General features: G+C 47.2%; 2 protein-coding genes across 8 annotated transcripts in view; one reads left to right on the plus strand and one right to left on the minus strand.

The window, feature by feature from the left end:
• The window catches only part of wdsub1 (WD repeat, sterile alpha motif and U-box domain containing 1), a 36,786-nt gene that overhangs the window by 6,802 nt on the left and 14,566 nt on the right, over positions 1–15,418 (plus strand). Inside the window, exon 13 of one of the 6 annotated variants that reach the window (XM_057014479.1) lies at positions 1,791–2,044. The exons of the other annotated variants lie outside the window; for them this stretch is intronic. The gene's annotated coding sequence lies outside the window, so the exon portion shown is untranslated. Of the gene's footprint in view, positions 1–1,790; positions 2,045–15,418 lie in introns of those variants that run through there. 6 annotated transcript variants of the gene reach the window in all.
• The window catches only part of LOC130514693 (protein TANC1-like), a 27,708-nt gene continuing 12,290 nt past the window's right edge, over positions 1–15,418 (minus strand). For both annotated transcript variants that reach the window (XM_057014444.1, XM_057014453.1), the window contains 22 exons: positions 15,036–15,152; positions 14,381–14,671; positions 13,592–13,719; positions 12,410–12,641; positions 10,649–10,815; positions 9,390–9,698; positions 8,739–8,939; positions 8,191–8,294; positions 7,998–8,106; positions 7,557–7,679; positions 7,235–7,471; positions 6,808–7,008; positions 6,531–6,612; positions 5,430–5,563; positions 5,096–5,219; positions 4,828–5,003; positions 4,339–4,465; positions 3,843–3,872; positions 3,669–3,760; positions 3,435–3,581; positions 2,138–2,238; positions 1–2,014 (listed from right to left, as the gene is read on the minus strand). In XM_057014444.1, coding sequence (XP_056870424.1) covers positions 679–2,014; positions 2,138–2,238; positions 3,435–3,581; positions 3,669–3,760; positions 3,843–3,872; positions 4,339–4,465; positions 4,828–5,003; positions 5,096–5,219; positions 5,430–5,563; positions 6,531–6,612; positions 6,808–7,008; positions 7,235–7,471; positions 7,557–7,679; positions 7,998–8,106; positions 8,191–8,294; positions 8,739–8,939; positions 9,390–9,698; positions 10,649–10,815; positions 12,410–12,641; positions 13,592–13,719; positions 14,381–14,671; positions 15,036–15,152 — 4,568 coding nt within the window. In that variant the 3' untranslated portion in view covers positions 1–678. The remainder of the gene's footprint in view (positions 2,015–2,137; positions 2,239–3,434; positions 3,582–3,668; positions 3,761–3,842; positions 3,873–4,338; positions 4,466–4,827; positions 5,004–5,095; positions 5,220–5,429; positions 5,564–6,530; positions 6,613–6,807; positions 7,009–7,234; positions 7,472–7,556; positions 7,680–7,997; positions 8,107–8,190; positions 8,295–8,738; positions 8,940–9,389; positions 9,699–10,648; positions 10,816–12,409; positions 12,642–13,591; positions 13,720–14,380; positions 14,672–15,035; positions 15,153–15,418) is intronic.

The following is a 15,418-nucleotide window of genomic DNA, read 5'->3' on the forward strand; positions in this document are numbered from 1 at the left end:
TGTGCTCCTCCATATTTTATTATAACTCAATAATAATCAAGTGGTAACATTCTGGAATCCATAATATAGCTCTGAAAAGGTAAATGATGCATGTGCGAATGCTCTCTCCGTCCAAAACAATGCATACGTCATTTGAATACACTCTCTGCTATGCAAAAATAAATGGCATATACGGTACTGTGAATATTCCATTATTAGATCATGACATTTCCATCCATATCTTGTGCAGTGCCTTTTTTTATCAAATGTACTAAGAAAAAGTATCTCAGGTACACAAATTATTATTTTTTTGTTAATGCTTGCAATGCCAGCCAGTCGGGGAAATGTATAATCTCCAAATATCATGTACACAATACAAATATAAATGTTTTTAAGGACACTCAACAATAGAAATAGTTATGTTCTGCAGCTATGAGCATGAGGTTTTTATATTTGTGCACAAAGCTTTCCTCTGACTTCTATATCTGATATTATAGGAAACATTAACTATATATATATATTTTTTGTAATTCTTACTAATGGTTTATCTGCTTTTTTTCATTGCACAAGCTGTAGACATGTAAGCAAAAGCACTTTAGCCTGAGTTGAACACGGTTCTAGATTATAAATGCAGTGCAGCAGCTTAACCCTAATACAAACACCCCTCACTACCGAGTCGCATTTGTGCTTTGATAATATTCAGACATTAGACTCTATAAACGAACGTTTGGGTTTAATGGGAGCCATATGCAGGGCCGGGTTGTCTCTCGTTAGGCTGGCCTGTCTGTGCCTCCCTTCAGGGAAGCGTAGCTGGGAGGACGTGGCGCTCCTAGCCTCTCGCTGGAGGAGCCGTTCCCCAAAGTCGCGGCTCTGCTGCAGACTGTTGGCTTGGGTTCCGGAGAGCTGCTCCTGGAAGGACGCGCGTTTGAACTCGCTGCTGAATCCCTGAAACTCCAATACCGACATGTTGAAGCTTTCCGCCCCTCCCCCCAACCCCTGCCGGCTCAGGCCTGAGGTCTGCTGGCCCTGGACTCGCGCTGATTTGTCCATTACTCCCATAAAGGGTCGCGGCTTTAGCTCCGGCTTTGACTTGAAACTTCCGCTGCTCTTGAGGGGGCAAGGCGCATCCAACACTTGCTGCCTGCCATTATCTGATAGATTCCCACTGGAGGCCTGACTGGAGCTGGAGCCCCTCGAGCCCGCTGTACCAACTCCGTCCCTCCCAACTTCCATCCCTGATCCCAGGGCCAGAGACAGGCAGTCCAGTGCCCCAGGGTGTGTGGAAAGTCGGTCTGAGCCCCTGGAGAAGCTGGAGGAACGTAGTTGGTACACCTGGAGAGGCCCAGGTGGAGAGGAGCTGCTGGGGGACATGGGGTGGTAGTGCTCAGTGGGACTGTGTCCGGCGTGTTCACTGTTTGATCCGGGGGAGATGTCTATACCCAACACTGGAGCAGGCCTCAGGGAGGTGGGCATGTGTCTGCCGGGGAGAGGACTGGAGGGGCCGCACAGCGAGAGAGGCCGGCCTCCAACTCTGCCCCCTGACTGGAGGGAGTGGCAATGCTGATAAGTCCTGTTGCCCTGGTTCTGCCTGGTGCCCACAGGAACAGGCTTAGGCAGGTCCACAAACAGCTGGTTCTGTGAATATTCCTCTTGAGGGAAACACGGCGACTGGTCTGCTAAACCAAAGGCAACACCCCCAGGGAGAGTCCTGTTAGGAGCATAAGGGTTCAGAGGCCAGATATCTGGACTTTTCCCACAGTGTAGACTCAGTTCTTCAACATCTTCCCTCTCGTCTTCCTTGTCTTCATCAGCCGGGTCTGCATGGACTTGCCTCTCCAGACTCCCCTGTGAATAGACGTCCATTTCCTCCTCTGTGGGTTGATGGTGGTGCGCATGAGGGTCCCTGGCGGTGCCGGATGCCTTTTGGTGGTGCTTGCATTCCTCCTCTACCCGTACAAGCAGGCGCCGGATCTCACGGTTGGACGGGGCGAGTCTCGCCGCCTCGTGGAGGTCTGCCAGCGCTGCGGCGAACTGCCTGGGAAGGCCAGAAGATGAACAATCGGACTTCAATGAAAAAACACTTCATTCATCCTGTAACTTTCGAGAGTTGCTGACTCCCGCAGAAATGAATTTGAAAAGTGTCAAAAACGGTTAGTACCTGCTGCTCCTCTTGGCCCGGGCTCTGGCGTAATACGCCTCATACGACCTGGGTTTCAGTTCCAAGGCTTTTGTTGCAAACTCCTCAGCGATGCCAAAATCCTGCGTTTGTACCACAAATAACACAACTTAATGAATGCTGGGCCAACGCATAGTCCCCAACGAGTGACGTAACATACCTAACAGGATAAATGACACTGAAGTTTAGTTTTATTAAAGGTGAATTAAGGAACAGGGAGAACAACAGTGTGAATTGACAGTTATATTGTGTCCAGTCGGGATGTAGATGGATACAGAATATACATGAATTTATGACTTGATATTTTATGTGTTACAAAACGCTGTACTTCCAGAGGTGGGTGTTTATATCCAGTATATGTTAATATGAATGTACACATACTTGACCTCTGACAAACTCTTCAAGTCTTACCATGTTTTCTCATAGGTTTACTGTTGTTTTTTTTTGGGGGGGGGGGTTGGAAAAATCAGATGGAAAATGTAATAAAACTGAAATATGATCCGAATTGTAATACGCGCTTTGCGTTTTACTTCACATACATTTGGAGAGCAAAGCTCGGTAATAAAACTGGAGCCAATGACCAGAGAAAGGGTCCGTAGGGAGATTATGTTTCTGCTGCTGCTTCTTCTGGCTTTTTCCGACTGCTTTCTTCATCCAAGGTGAATATTTAATGACATCAACACTTGTGATTCTGTCCTTCACAGGGAGGTCAATGGCAGCCTTGAATGTGAGATTGTGAATGCGACTGTTCAATATTTAATGGCGGTATCGTCTCTCTCTGCTGGCCCTTACTGCCAGCGTTTAGCCATAATATGTGGCTCAGCCTTCCCGCCTGCATGTCCACTGTAAATAAAGCCCCCACGGAGGCACGGGGGGAAAAGAGTGACCTTATCAAATCAAATTATCTGCTGCGTTATTCATCGGGCCATCGTGACCCCACGGATGAGATTCTTTTTTTGCACGACGCCTGTCGGCGGAGGGGAGGTCCCCCCCCCCCCCCCCAGGCTACGGGCCACACGCGCACGTCTTCGGTTACTCGTGATCTCACCCCTCGCTCCCAGGTCTTACGCCCATGTTCTGTTAACCTGTGACGCGAAACCCGATTTAAAAAACGGAACACAGCTGCTGACATTACCTTTTATATCTCAGTCCAGATAAATTATATATCTTAGGGGGCCATCCGTCTTACCTTTCCAGTTCTCGTGCCTCCCCTCAACATCTATTAAACCTGCTTGTGTTAAATAGTGCATGAGCTGCACGGTACAGTTGGGGGGCTTACATTGGTTTTCCTGCGGCAACGAGAAAGGTTTAGGTAGAGGGAGACCCGAAGGTCTTTGAAGCCTTTCGGCTCGTCCCCTTGGCCCTCGCGAGGAAGCTTCCTCAGGGCGTACTGGTAGCGCTGGCCCGCCTCCTTCATACGTCCCTTCTAAGAAGCGCACACAAGGAGAAGACACCATTTTGACAAAAAAACCAAGCCTATTATTCAAATCAAAGCATGCACTTTCTGGCTCACCTTGTAAAGTATGTTCCCTTCCTCCATAAGCTTCTGCAGCAGAATGAGGAGGATGTCTGGTTTGGAAGAGGCCATCGCCCAGGTAGCATGACCTAATGGAAAGATAGGAGCATTTGTCTTTATTATCTGCGCCATCTCATCGATGCTGCGTTATGTCTTCCATAAATCATGTACCTGATCGATCATGCGGCGCTGTTCTGTAGCCTTTGGGGTGATTTCAGAGACAGAGAGATGAAGATGTGGTTAGAAAAATCAAGTGGAAACTGCTGTAAAAGACTGTTTTCTTGTCTGGATTCAGTTCTGTGGCTGTGGAAGGAACCCATTTAACCGACTGTTTGTCAGGCTCCGACTTCACTGAATTCATTAATAAATTAGTTCTCAGTAACGGTGAGATGTTTGCAGATCCAGACTACTTCTGCACCGTCAAATAGCTTTCAGATATCTGCAAGAAGCAGCAGCAATGACGCCACAAGAGCCCGTCTGTCTCGGTGTTGAATTTTAAGAATCGTGCTGTTCATTTGTTCTACATTTTCTAGATGTTGTGTAACGTTTTAGGACTTTTTTTTGACACATTTTGCTTTGGATGTTAGTCCCAAGACCTGGAATTATTTATCATGCCGCACTATTTATCATTTACTGCGGGACTTTAGTGGAAAGATGCAGCTCATACCCGTCTTGGAGGCTTTCTTCAGCAGCGAGGCCACCAGGGCCGGATTCTGGCAGCCGCTCGTCCTGTCTCTGGCGCCGCCGTTGTCGGTTCTCTCCAGCACGGCTCCGTTTTCCACCAGGCAGTGCACCTGGCCGTGCACAACAGAACACCGCATTCAAATTTAGAAGCACAGCTGCTCGCTGCTTCACACGAGTGTGGAAAGTTTCTGATCAGACAGTCCTGCTGTAAACTGTTGTTGTCCTGTAAAAATAATTGCGTTTTATACTCTGCGTGAACTTTAATTGCAACAACGATACCCCGTGTTGCATTTGCAAATTATAATTACTTTAGTAATTTTGATTAATTTGATTCAACCGGAACGCCAAGTGTGTGGTTTTAAGTACTTGTCCCCAACAAGGTCTGATTATAATTAACTGTAAATAATATACTTGAAATCAACACCTGCCTTTTTTTAACACAACGCTTTAGAAATAAGAAGATTGAACCCACTGTATCTGCATCCCCGTTAAGGGCAGCTAGGTCCAGAGGGGTCCGTCCCTGTCGGTCTGATTGATTCAGGTCTGCCCCCGCCTCCACCAGGAGCTGCACGACACCTTTCTGCCCTTTCAGACAGGCCCAGGTCAGCGCGGTCAGCCCCTCCTGATCAGCCGAGGACAGAGGGGCGCCTAGGAAAACAGCCAACAACCAGCCTGTGCTTAGGCTGTAATCCATTCCCTAAACATGCAGCAGTATGAGCGGCAGAGGTCAGAAGCCGAACCTTTTGCCAGCAGGAGCTCTGCAGTGCTGTGGTGACCCTCAGCCGCGGCCAGCATCAGCGCCGTACGGCCCAGCTTGTCGCCGACGTTGATGTCTGCACCTTGTTGCAGCAACAGCTCTGCAACCTGGGGGAGAAATGCTGTTATTCCCAATCTAAAATATTCTTGAGAGAGAAACTGGGCTGAAACCTGTCATCTGATGTTGACCTGGTCAGTTCTCTGACCTGTGAAACCTACCAGGGATCTATTTTTCTGACCACATCACGCAAATGACCTTTGAGCAAAATTGTACATGGACAGAGGACAAAGCAGAACGGAGCACTGGATGACTGAGACCTGTGTGTGTCCATGTTTGGTGGCGCTAAGCAGCGGAACCATCCCTCTCCGGTTTGCTATCTCCAGGTTGGGCCCGAGCTCCAGGAGGAACGCACACACCTCCATCCTCCCCCTTCCCGATGCGGCGCTGAGTGCTGACAGAGAGTTGGCATAGAGACGAGATGATGAGGCAGAGAAGAATATATAACAGGCACTGTGCTTTTGTTTGTTGCTCCGTGGTATTTTGTTGAATTCCCCAAATTAGCTGCCAAATGCAGTTAATTGCAATATAATAGATGTGGAATTCATTTGAAATGAGAGTTTATTCTGAAAAAATTGTTTGGAATAAGCGGCGGCCTCCGAGGCAGCGTTAGCTCTAAGTTGATGGACACCATGTCCCCCCCACTGTCTTCAAGCTAATAGATCAGCTAATGAGAGGGGCATATTCTCCCTCTACTCTTGATTAATGAAATCAGCTTTCTGGTAATATGTGGTTTGGTGAACAATTTGATTCCCTTTAAAATGAATTAATTGTCATCAAAAGTTCAGTTTTGCTACATGCTGCAGCCCCTCTAAAGAATATTTTACCTACAAAAATGAACTTTAATGTGCTTGACACTCTGAAACACTGCGTCTGTACCCCACGTGCAAAGGTGAGTGTGCACAGGGCATTTTGCATTCTGATTTTCCCATCTCAGCACCAGGGGGGTGAGGGGGGCCATAACAGAATTATACTCTAATGGTGCCGAACGGCATAGATGCACGACAACCTTTCAGGAAATGGACCTCACAGAAAGCTGAAAGCTGCTCCGCTGCAGCCCTGATGGGGGTAAATGCACTGCAATCGAATAACAGCTGCTGCTTAGATACCACAAATGTGGCTGAACTAAGATGTTTGGTTGAGATAAACAGGATTCTTCACTTGCACCGACACAAAAAAACTCTTCCCAATTAAATCAGCTGTTGGTTATCAATAGAGGTATCTGATCATTCAGCCATTAAGGGTTCATTTATCTGTTGCAGCGCTAGCGTGGGGTTTAAATCCACATTTATCGTGACTCCAGGACACCCATAGACAGAAAGAGGTGAGGGAGCTAAATTTATCTGACAGGAAAAGTGTACCAGTTTCTCCCCAGAGAGTGTCTTGGGCATCCATCTGCACTGCCAGCTGTTCATCTTTTAGGTCCAGGATGTTCTTCACCACCTGCAGGAATACACAGTTTAACTCTTTTTCTCTTCTGTATCGGGAATTTGTTTCCACAACTTGGCTCCAAATCAGACCGCTAACCATATCGAACAAATCTACAGCCAAGCACGGGCACACTATCTGCTCCATATTGGAGAAATCCAAATATCAGCATCAAAATTCTGAGTTTCCCCCCCCCGGGCTGACACTTGCCTGCGTGTGTCCCAGGCTGGCTGCAGCTGTGAGCGCCTGCTGAACAGCCTGTGTTTTCGGAGTCACGTTCTGATGCTGCAGTGGGTCGCCCGTAATCTCTGTTCCCCAGTCCTGGCCCAGCAAGATGTTGATGATTTCTGCGTGACCCTTCAGTGCTGCATGGACCAGTGCACACTGGCCATTCTTATCAGCGTGTCCCACCTGGCACAGAAGGGTACACAGAAGGGTTTAACCACCGCTGCTCCTGTATGGCGGCTGCCGCATGCTGGCCTAGATTGGGCCCGTTTGTATCATCCTTCTCCATCAATTGATTCTAAAACTGCGTTGAGAGTAAAACTTGGGTTGTTGAATATAACTGATGAGAACTGTGAGATCTTCTGCTGTCACGCTTGCCCGCCTCTCTTTTCTTTGCGCACATGAAACTGACCTTGGCCCCTTTTTTGCACAAGAGGCTGACAATATCAGCGTGTCCTGCAGCGGCAGCCAGGGACAAGGGCACCATGCCGCTGTCAGTTGTTCCTTCCACAGGTGCCCCCATTTCGAGCAGCAAACCCACCATCTCCACATGGCCGAGGTGGGCGTGTACAGCCAGAATAGGGGCGTGGCCAATGACCTCCGTACACCAGGAGGTGCTAGCACCGCCTAGCATCAAGAGACGGCTTACCTGCAAAGCAGAAAGGGGAAATAATATATCTTTGTAGGCAGGATTTCAGTTTAGGACTTAACAGCAGCGTGTTGGTGGGGGTCACCTTGATGTTAGGTGTGTAGAGGTTTCTCAGGGAGGCCAGCGCAGCAGAAAGGCTGTCTGTGCTGCAGTTTACCCACATGGCCTGAAGTACGCTGGAGGACACGCCTGTCTTCTTACTGAGACCCTGTGAGGTTACGAATGAGACAGAGCAGAGGAGACACAGCTCTCAAATGTGTTGCAGCTATTCATTAGTGTCCCGGGGAGATGCGAAGAGTGCTAGGTAGAGAAATCCAATATCCACAGTGTAGGTGTTTATGTGTAGTGCTAATGTGTGTGGGTGCTGGCTGGGACAGGGGTTCACGCTTGTGTTCCTTTGCTGTAGTATACACCAACGTGTAAAGTCGTATGTGTGAAACCTTCGGGAGTTGAGGAGCTGCGGAAGTGTCTCGCTTCCCTTCAGTTCCTGTCATCAACTCAAACATAGCATCACAGTTCCAGTTACCTTGAAAATGTGAGCCTTGAGGATGTGGTGTCCCAGTTCCATAGTCTGCTGCCGGTTTAACTTGCCCTCCTGTCTGGAGAACATAAAGGCCAGGAGAGCGTGGCCACTCCTGCGGGCGTGTGCACAGTTCTTCTTAATCAGCACCTTTTCAGATATCCGTGAAATATTTGAGGTGTTTAGAGCCCATCCTCACCTGGGGTCACAGAGAAAGTCTGAGCTCTCTCCATCTGCCCTCCAAACCAGCCACTCTCTGAACGAAGGGTGACACAGCATTCGTGTTCCGTCCCTGCGTTTCACCTAGCAACAAAATGTTTAAAAAAGAAAAAAACAACAACGAACAATGGCGATTGATACGCCTCGACATTTCAATATGACTTAAATCAGTGTTTACTGAAGAGCAACACCATCTGCATTTAGATTGGTTCCTTGTAAACCTAATTTTCATTATGACATTTTTTTTTCTGCCACGGGGGCAATAAAAAAAAAAGAAGGCTGGTGATTCAGTCTAGCATCAGTTTGGTCTGTGACTGTGTCTCTAATAACCATGAAGCAAATAAATGAAATCACATTTTCCCTGGATTGCTATTAGTTGTTGGGAAATGCTGGGTAGATGATGGTTTTATGTGCTCTCCTAACGTTACGCTGCCTACGTGCAAAAGTAAATATGCACTTCAGAGCAAAAACTGCAGTTCTGTCGCGAGAACTCTGCAATTGTTGCGCGTTGTTCCTCGCGGTCCTCACCATGAATCCAGCAAGGCTTTCTAATCTCTGCTGGAAGTCCTTCCACTCCAGCTCCCCCTTCACACTGCCTGCATTCAGTGCCCTGAACATTTGTTCATCAGTCAGTGGGTGCAGAGATGCCAGTGCCACATTTAGCACCGGAAGTATCCTTTCAAAGGCCTCTTTATCCGGAAAGCTCACGCGACACATCAGCAGGTACACCTAAGAAATAGCCACAAGTTAGCATCCTTTAGCACCAGTCGTGCCACACTGAGAGGGACGTTTCAACATTCTGGAATTAGCGATTCCAGCATGCTGGTAAAGATTCTTAGTCAAAAAGGTGGGAAAACTTCATGTAAGCAGCTGGGATTTCCGGAGGTCCTTAAATGCGTTTCATCTCTCATCCAAGAGGCTCCATCAGTTCTGGCTGACTGGTGGGGAGTTCAGGGGGGAGCTGCTACTCCTCAGCAGTCTGTCAGAACTGATGAAGCATCTCTACTCCAGCAGCTCCAGGAAGACTAGTTGCCTTCATCCAACATCTGACATTTACTTGCACTGTGTAAATGTTATTATTCACCGATGTGCGTCATTGGTTAGTGTAGAACAGCATGAATCTGGGATAAATTAACAAATCTACAGTACGTGTTAATGTAATAGTCAGTGGGGGTTTACCTCTGAGAGGGAGACAGGCACCACCAGGTAGTTCCCCCCTTTCAGAACCAAGTGGCCCTTGTGAAACAGGTCCAGGGTCAGCTGAAGGTAGAGGATGGAGCCGTGGCTCCGCGTTGCCAGGTGGCTGCTGAACTTGCTGAGGAGCAGCTGGTCAGGAGCCGTGCCCGTTGGCGTGGTGACGTTCGCCGCCACCTGTGTGCTGCTGTTAACCCGGTGATGGATGTAGTCACTCAGGTCAGCTCCTAGATCACTGCTGTCTTGCAGAATGTCCAGAGAGATGCCGGAAAACGGAAGGAGGGTGGTGATCTCCTGCAGACGGAGAGGCCGCGCATGGTTATCTGCAGGGGCAGGTACCGCTCACGGGCCAAATACGTCAGCCCCGAAACAATAATAGACCGCGTGTTTTCGTTGCATTGGCTAAGGACAAACTAAAGCTACCAATTCCCCAGATGCTGTTTCTTCTGACTCATGCGGAGCCATGGGATATGGTACAGTAAATAGTGTGACAATGACTAAAGCTCCAGCATTACTCACACGTTACGCTCCGAGCCACATTTCATCTCCTCTCCTACCAACCTTCATTTCAATCATATCCTGCTATGGCTGATAAATAACCGTCAAGTTACTGCAGCTCGGCTCCTCATTAACAAACTCTGACATTTCGTGGTCCGCGGTAATTGACTTGTGCAGATGGATGGTGCTCCCGTTAACCCTTTTTTGCCCTTCAATTCAGGCAGATAAAGAAGAGTCAGCACTGCTGATCATCAATCAATGGCCGCTGGAGTGTTTTCCATATTCCCCAACCCAAATCGAATTATATAACTAGCTGGCTGGTTGTCAGGCACCAGACTTCCCACAGATTTCCCCTGGAATTACCATTCAAGGCATAATCCTCGTGGCATTTGAAGGCTTGGCTTTCGCATTGGACAGATGCATCTGCTGTTTGGTGGGATTACGGGCCGGATTGAGAAAAGACACGCAGAGACTGGAGCGGGTAATGATGCCAAAAGCCGCGGCGTCTATGCCGTGGCTGTAACGGCGGCGAAAGGAACACCACCGTGGAGAAGGCTAAGACAGGAAGCAGAGATTGGCAGTACCCCTGTGTTTCAGGAAACGTGTCATCAGATCGAGCTGTTCTCCTCCTCAAAAAGAGGTACATCAACTACTGTGTGGATTTCTATGAGTTGTTTGGTCAGAAATCAGGGTGTAAATGGGGAAACGGAAATGACCACGTTCATGGTGTTAATAGTCTGACTCACCACCAGGCCCGTCCGGACAGTCACCACCATTTTAAGCCAAGGTGGAAATTTAGATACAATTTTCGTAATGAAAGTGGCGATGGTGTCCCCGTAATCCGGTTTATGGAATTCTGCCTCATTAAGGCTGTCAACCAGTATGATGTAGTCTTCTTCAGGTAGTTTCCGCTCTGAAAGGAAGAACGTGCAGGAAAAAAAGAGGGCTTAGGAGAGAGAAATAGACCACCCATCACTTGATCTAGATGTGTTAGCAAATTCTAGGCCTATATCCCTCCTTCCTTTTACTTCTGAAGTTCTCGATACGGTGGCGGTGACACAGTCTCTGGAGCACCTGCAGAGGAACACTCTGGTCTGAGATGTTTCAGCCAGGTTCTAGAGCTCATCACCCCACAGAAACGGCACTTGTTACAGTTACTAATGATCCTCTTATAGCGTCAGATGACGGACGGCTTTCTATGCTGGTTCCACTGGATCTCAGTGCTGCTTTGGATATTGTTGATCATAGTAGATCATAGATCAAACAGAGACTGGAACACGTGATTGGGATTAGAGGGATAGCACCAGACTGCTTTAGATCAGATTTATCAGATAGATACCAGTTTGCTCATGTCCATGACGTCTCCTCTTGACATCATAGGGTTAGTCATGGAGTTCCATCTGGTTCAGTACTTGGATCTGTACTTTTTACTTTTTAAATGATTCCCTTGGGAGGCGTATTTCATTGTTCTTAAAACTGGTTCTAAACTTCTCAGGGATAGATGAGATCACATCATAGCTCTAGATGTATCTCTTTAACCTCGCTGTGGGGAATCGTGAGGTAACTTTTGATCCATGCTTTAACTCGTGTGTAAAGCCGGTCTCTAGGAGCACCTTTTTTCAGCCACAAAACATTGCAAAGATCAGGAAAATATTGATCCAGCATGATACTGAAAATCATGGGTTGGGCTATTGTAATTCATTATTATCAGGAGGGCCAAATCATTCTTTGAGGGGCCTCCAGGTCCAAAGATCCAAAATGCTGCAGCTAGAGTCCTGATAGGAGTTGAAAAAAGAGGTGGGATTACTGCTCATTAAATCAAGAACAGTTTTTGTAATTCTTCTGACCAGCATGGTCATCAGACGCCATGCTGCACTCCTACCTGGAGGAGCTACTAGTACCATAATATCTCAGGAGACTGCTCAAAATTCAGGCGTATTACTGATTACTGCGCTCCCCTCCTCAAATGTTCATTATATTCAGCCAAAAGAGACCAGCGGCTGTTGTTTATTCATTTGAAATAGGACACATCCATCAAGTTTTATATCACCTACGAGGTCGTTGAATCCACGCAGACCTGCGAGCACTCACACACACTCGTGCACAAGGGCCCTCCAATATTTCCTAACCTGCTTAATGGTGATTGAGTAGACAAAGCAGGCCTCTGCTCCGACTGGAGAGCAGGGTCGCGATAACATATCACCCTAACTAACTGAAAATATGAGCTGGCTGGAGTGTAACACTCGCGGCCACGTCCGTTGTGACCTTCAAATCGTTTGAAATGTTGATGATTCAGCTGGAAAAAAAAGGAAAACACTCATCACCCCCCTCTGTAAATGACCTCACATCCGCTTTACTTTGTACAAATCATTGACCTGAACCAAGGGAAATTATTTATAGGGCTAATTTATGGGTCACCCAGAATGTGGTAACTCCCCAACTGCAGGATGAAGCAGGGAGCAGAATTTTATTTATTTTATAGTTTATCAGCATGGAGATTTTATTACCCTTTCGCAGGCTGGCTATGGGCTCCAAGACACCCTTTCGGAAGGCAGCAGTGGGGTCTTGAACGCAGGATCGCAGGCTCAGTGTATTTTGGAGGTGAGGTTCTTGTACCAGCAGCTCCCTGTATGGAGTAAACTGTGGTGCTCTGGCCAACAGGGCGGCGATACTGTGCACAAACTCCGGTACCAAGCAAGTGTAAGTGTTGTCAGCCTGACAGAAATGGTACGCCACCACCTGAAAAGGTGATATTGAGCAGTTAAAAAAGGTGCGTGCGCACACACACACACACACACACACACACACACACACACACACACACACACACACACACATTTAATTATTTAGAACTGTCTCAGCAGCATGGTGAAAACAAATCTGTGTTGTCTACCCTTAAAGTAATTTCCTGGAGGAGAAATTCCCCAGGTAGCATTGTTGCAATTTTAACTACGCGCTGTTATACCTCTTCTCACACACACACACACACCCTCACACACACGCACACAAACACACACTCATCTCCTGCTATACAAAGTTTTTTTTGTCATATCCCATAGACAAACAGACTCTTTGACAAGTTAATGCGAAATAATAAAGCTTAAACGGATACACAGTAAATTGACACTGAGATATAAGCATTAGCATAGAAAACGAATAAATAAATCAACCGTCACAGTGCTCCGTAAATGGAGCTTCATGCAACCATGGAGTCACTGAAGAGAATCTTCAGGAAACACACAGTGGCAGCAAAATGCTGTAGTAAAGCAGCTGGCTCAACAACAAAGACATTGAAACACGTCACTGCTTTTTATTTCTTAAACAGCCTAAAAATACATTTTCAATGGTATACATTCACTGCTCTGTTAGGTTCAGATGAGGAGCATGAAAGGTTCTGTGAATATAATCATCATTCATTGGTTTGAATACTTTTGTGTGAACCTCTTCAATATCTCAAGTAGTCTGACTAGTTCCCATGGAAACTCATATTGAGGGCCAGGTTAGTAAATTTAGAATCGTCCATGTCATCTGTGTGATGCAATAGGTAGCATGCTCTACCCTTGCTGAGGGGGAAAGAACATCACACATGTTGCCCCATAATTGTTACTGGTATGAAGGTGAGCGGATCCCACTACCAGGAAGTGGTTGGTGGGAGTTCTCCCTCTGTTTGCACGTGTGTGCTGCAGTACCTTGGCAGCCAGGCATCTGACAGGCTCCTTCCTGTCTGCTGCACCATCACTTGTTCCCGCAGCGGCACTCTGGTTAGCCTGGAAATTAGCCGGCTGTTTGCAGGCTGCTTTTCCTTGCCGATCTCCACCTAAACACAAAGCCTTTTATAGCAGTCAGAAATCCCCGGTGTAAGAGCAGGAATGTCAGCACTGAAGTCTGCAAGGACGCAATTAAAATTCTGCAATTAACCCTTACGTGCACGAGCTTAACTGCATTTAACGTGAGTGAGTTTGGTTCATATACAGCAGAATTGTGTGGATTCAAGCACACCTGCTGTAAATCGCCTGTCAAAATCACTAAATAATGCAAAATCTGCAATGTACTTTCTCTAGAGCTCCCACTCATTCCATAACCTCGAGGTTCGATGCTGTAACTTAAGGGAAAGGCTTATAACACAAAGTGAGGAGCATTTTATTCGAGATACAAAGATTTTCAAGTGTGCAGCATTTGTTTATAGCAGTATAGGCAAAATCTTTTAGTTAGTTCAGATCAATTCCATCGCCGCTCTTGCTAAGAAAAAGTCTCAGCCCTCTTACACAACTGCACTCAGCCATGAAACCTCAGAAAAGAACTTAAACGTGTGCATCCCAGTTACCAGCAGCTGCCCCCCCCCACCAAAAAGTGATCTTTTTCCCCCATATTGTGTAGAAATAAATATTCACTGGATGCCACATGGATTCTGCTGAGTTCTTAGAGTAATACTTTGAAATGGACCCGAAAACCAGCTGTGATGGAGATAGGATGCTCACCTTTGGGGGAGGAGCCTGGACTCTGAGGGATGCAGGGACCTCCCTGTGGCGCGCTCATGCCATGGCAGCTGAGCGTCACCAGCCGCCAGATGACAGCAGTCTTGCCTGAGCCGGCGTTGCCGACGATGACGGCCCCGCGTCCCTCGCAGCCGCTCGTTTTCCTCAGGACCTCTTCCAGGCGCGCGAAGACCCAGTCCCGGCCGACGAAGGGTGTTTCTGCCGTGATGCCAGGGACCTCGAAAAGCAGCGGCTTTAGCATCACATCTGCTTGCTTGAATGGCACCAGTCTCCCTGGAGGGATCCATTGGCTGAAGTTAATGTGACGGTTGAATTTTTCCATCATGACACCAAAACCCCAATAGAAGGCTTTCCCACTCAGCCAATGGGGTAAAGATGGAAGGATGTATTTGTATAGTGCCCCTTGAGTGCTCTACATTACAAGGTTGAATTCACCAATTCACACACTGGCAGCAGTGATGACCTGCTCATCCACAGACAATCATGCACGTCTGTTCAATTTGTGGTTTGGCAATGTTAAGACAGTCAGAAGGACATTGAATAGAGGATATGTATTTCTGATATTGAGCATTTGGTGTTTCTGCACCAAAACTATATGTACACATGCTCTAACATCCACATTTAGCCGCAGAAATACCTTTGATGTCATCGCTAGGGCGTCCAGCTGTGTTATGCTTACGGACGGAGCCCCGGTGTCCTGCAGCCCTTTGGTTATTCAGAAAGCTTAAATCCTCCAGCTGAGCAGAACTGGTTGCTAAAAAAGGAAAAAAAAAATAGAGCAGATGGGAAATTGGATGCAGACATGAAAGAATCGAGCGAAAACACAGCACACAAGTGTCAGAAGGGTTGAGATGACTGTATCCATGGCGATGTGAGTCAAACAGATCATGCCCTCAATGATGAACTGCCCATGAGGTGACAACTGAGAGGAAAAGAAAACAAGTGGCATCACGCCACATTTACCAGCATTCCAAATTCAATCAATGCTCAGATCAGACTAATAATAATTACTAAAAGCAG

This window comes from Takifugu flavidus, chromosome 2, assembly GCF_003711565.1.
Source record: "Takifugu flavidus isolate HTHZ2018 chromosome 2, ASM371156v2, whole genome shotgun sequence".
In the NCBI taxonomy this organism is placed as follows: Eukaryota; Metazoa; Chordata; class Actinopteri; order Tetraodontiformes; family Tetraodontidae; genus Takifugu; species Takifugu flavidus.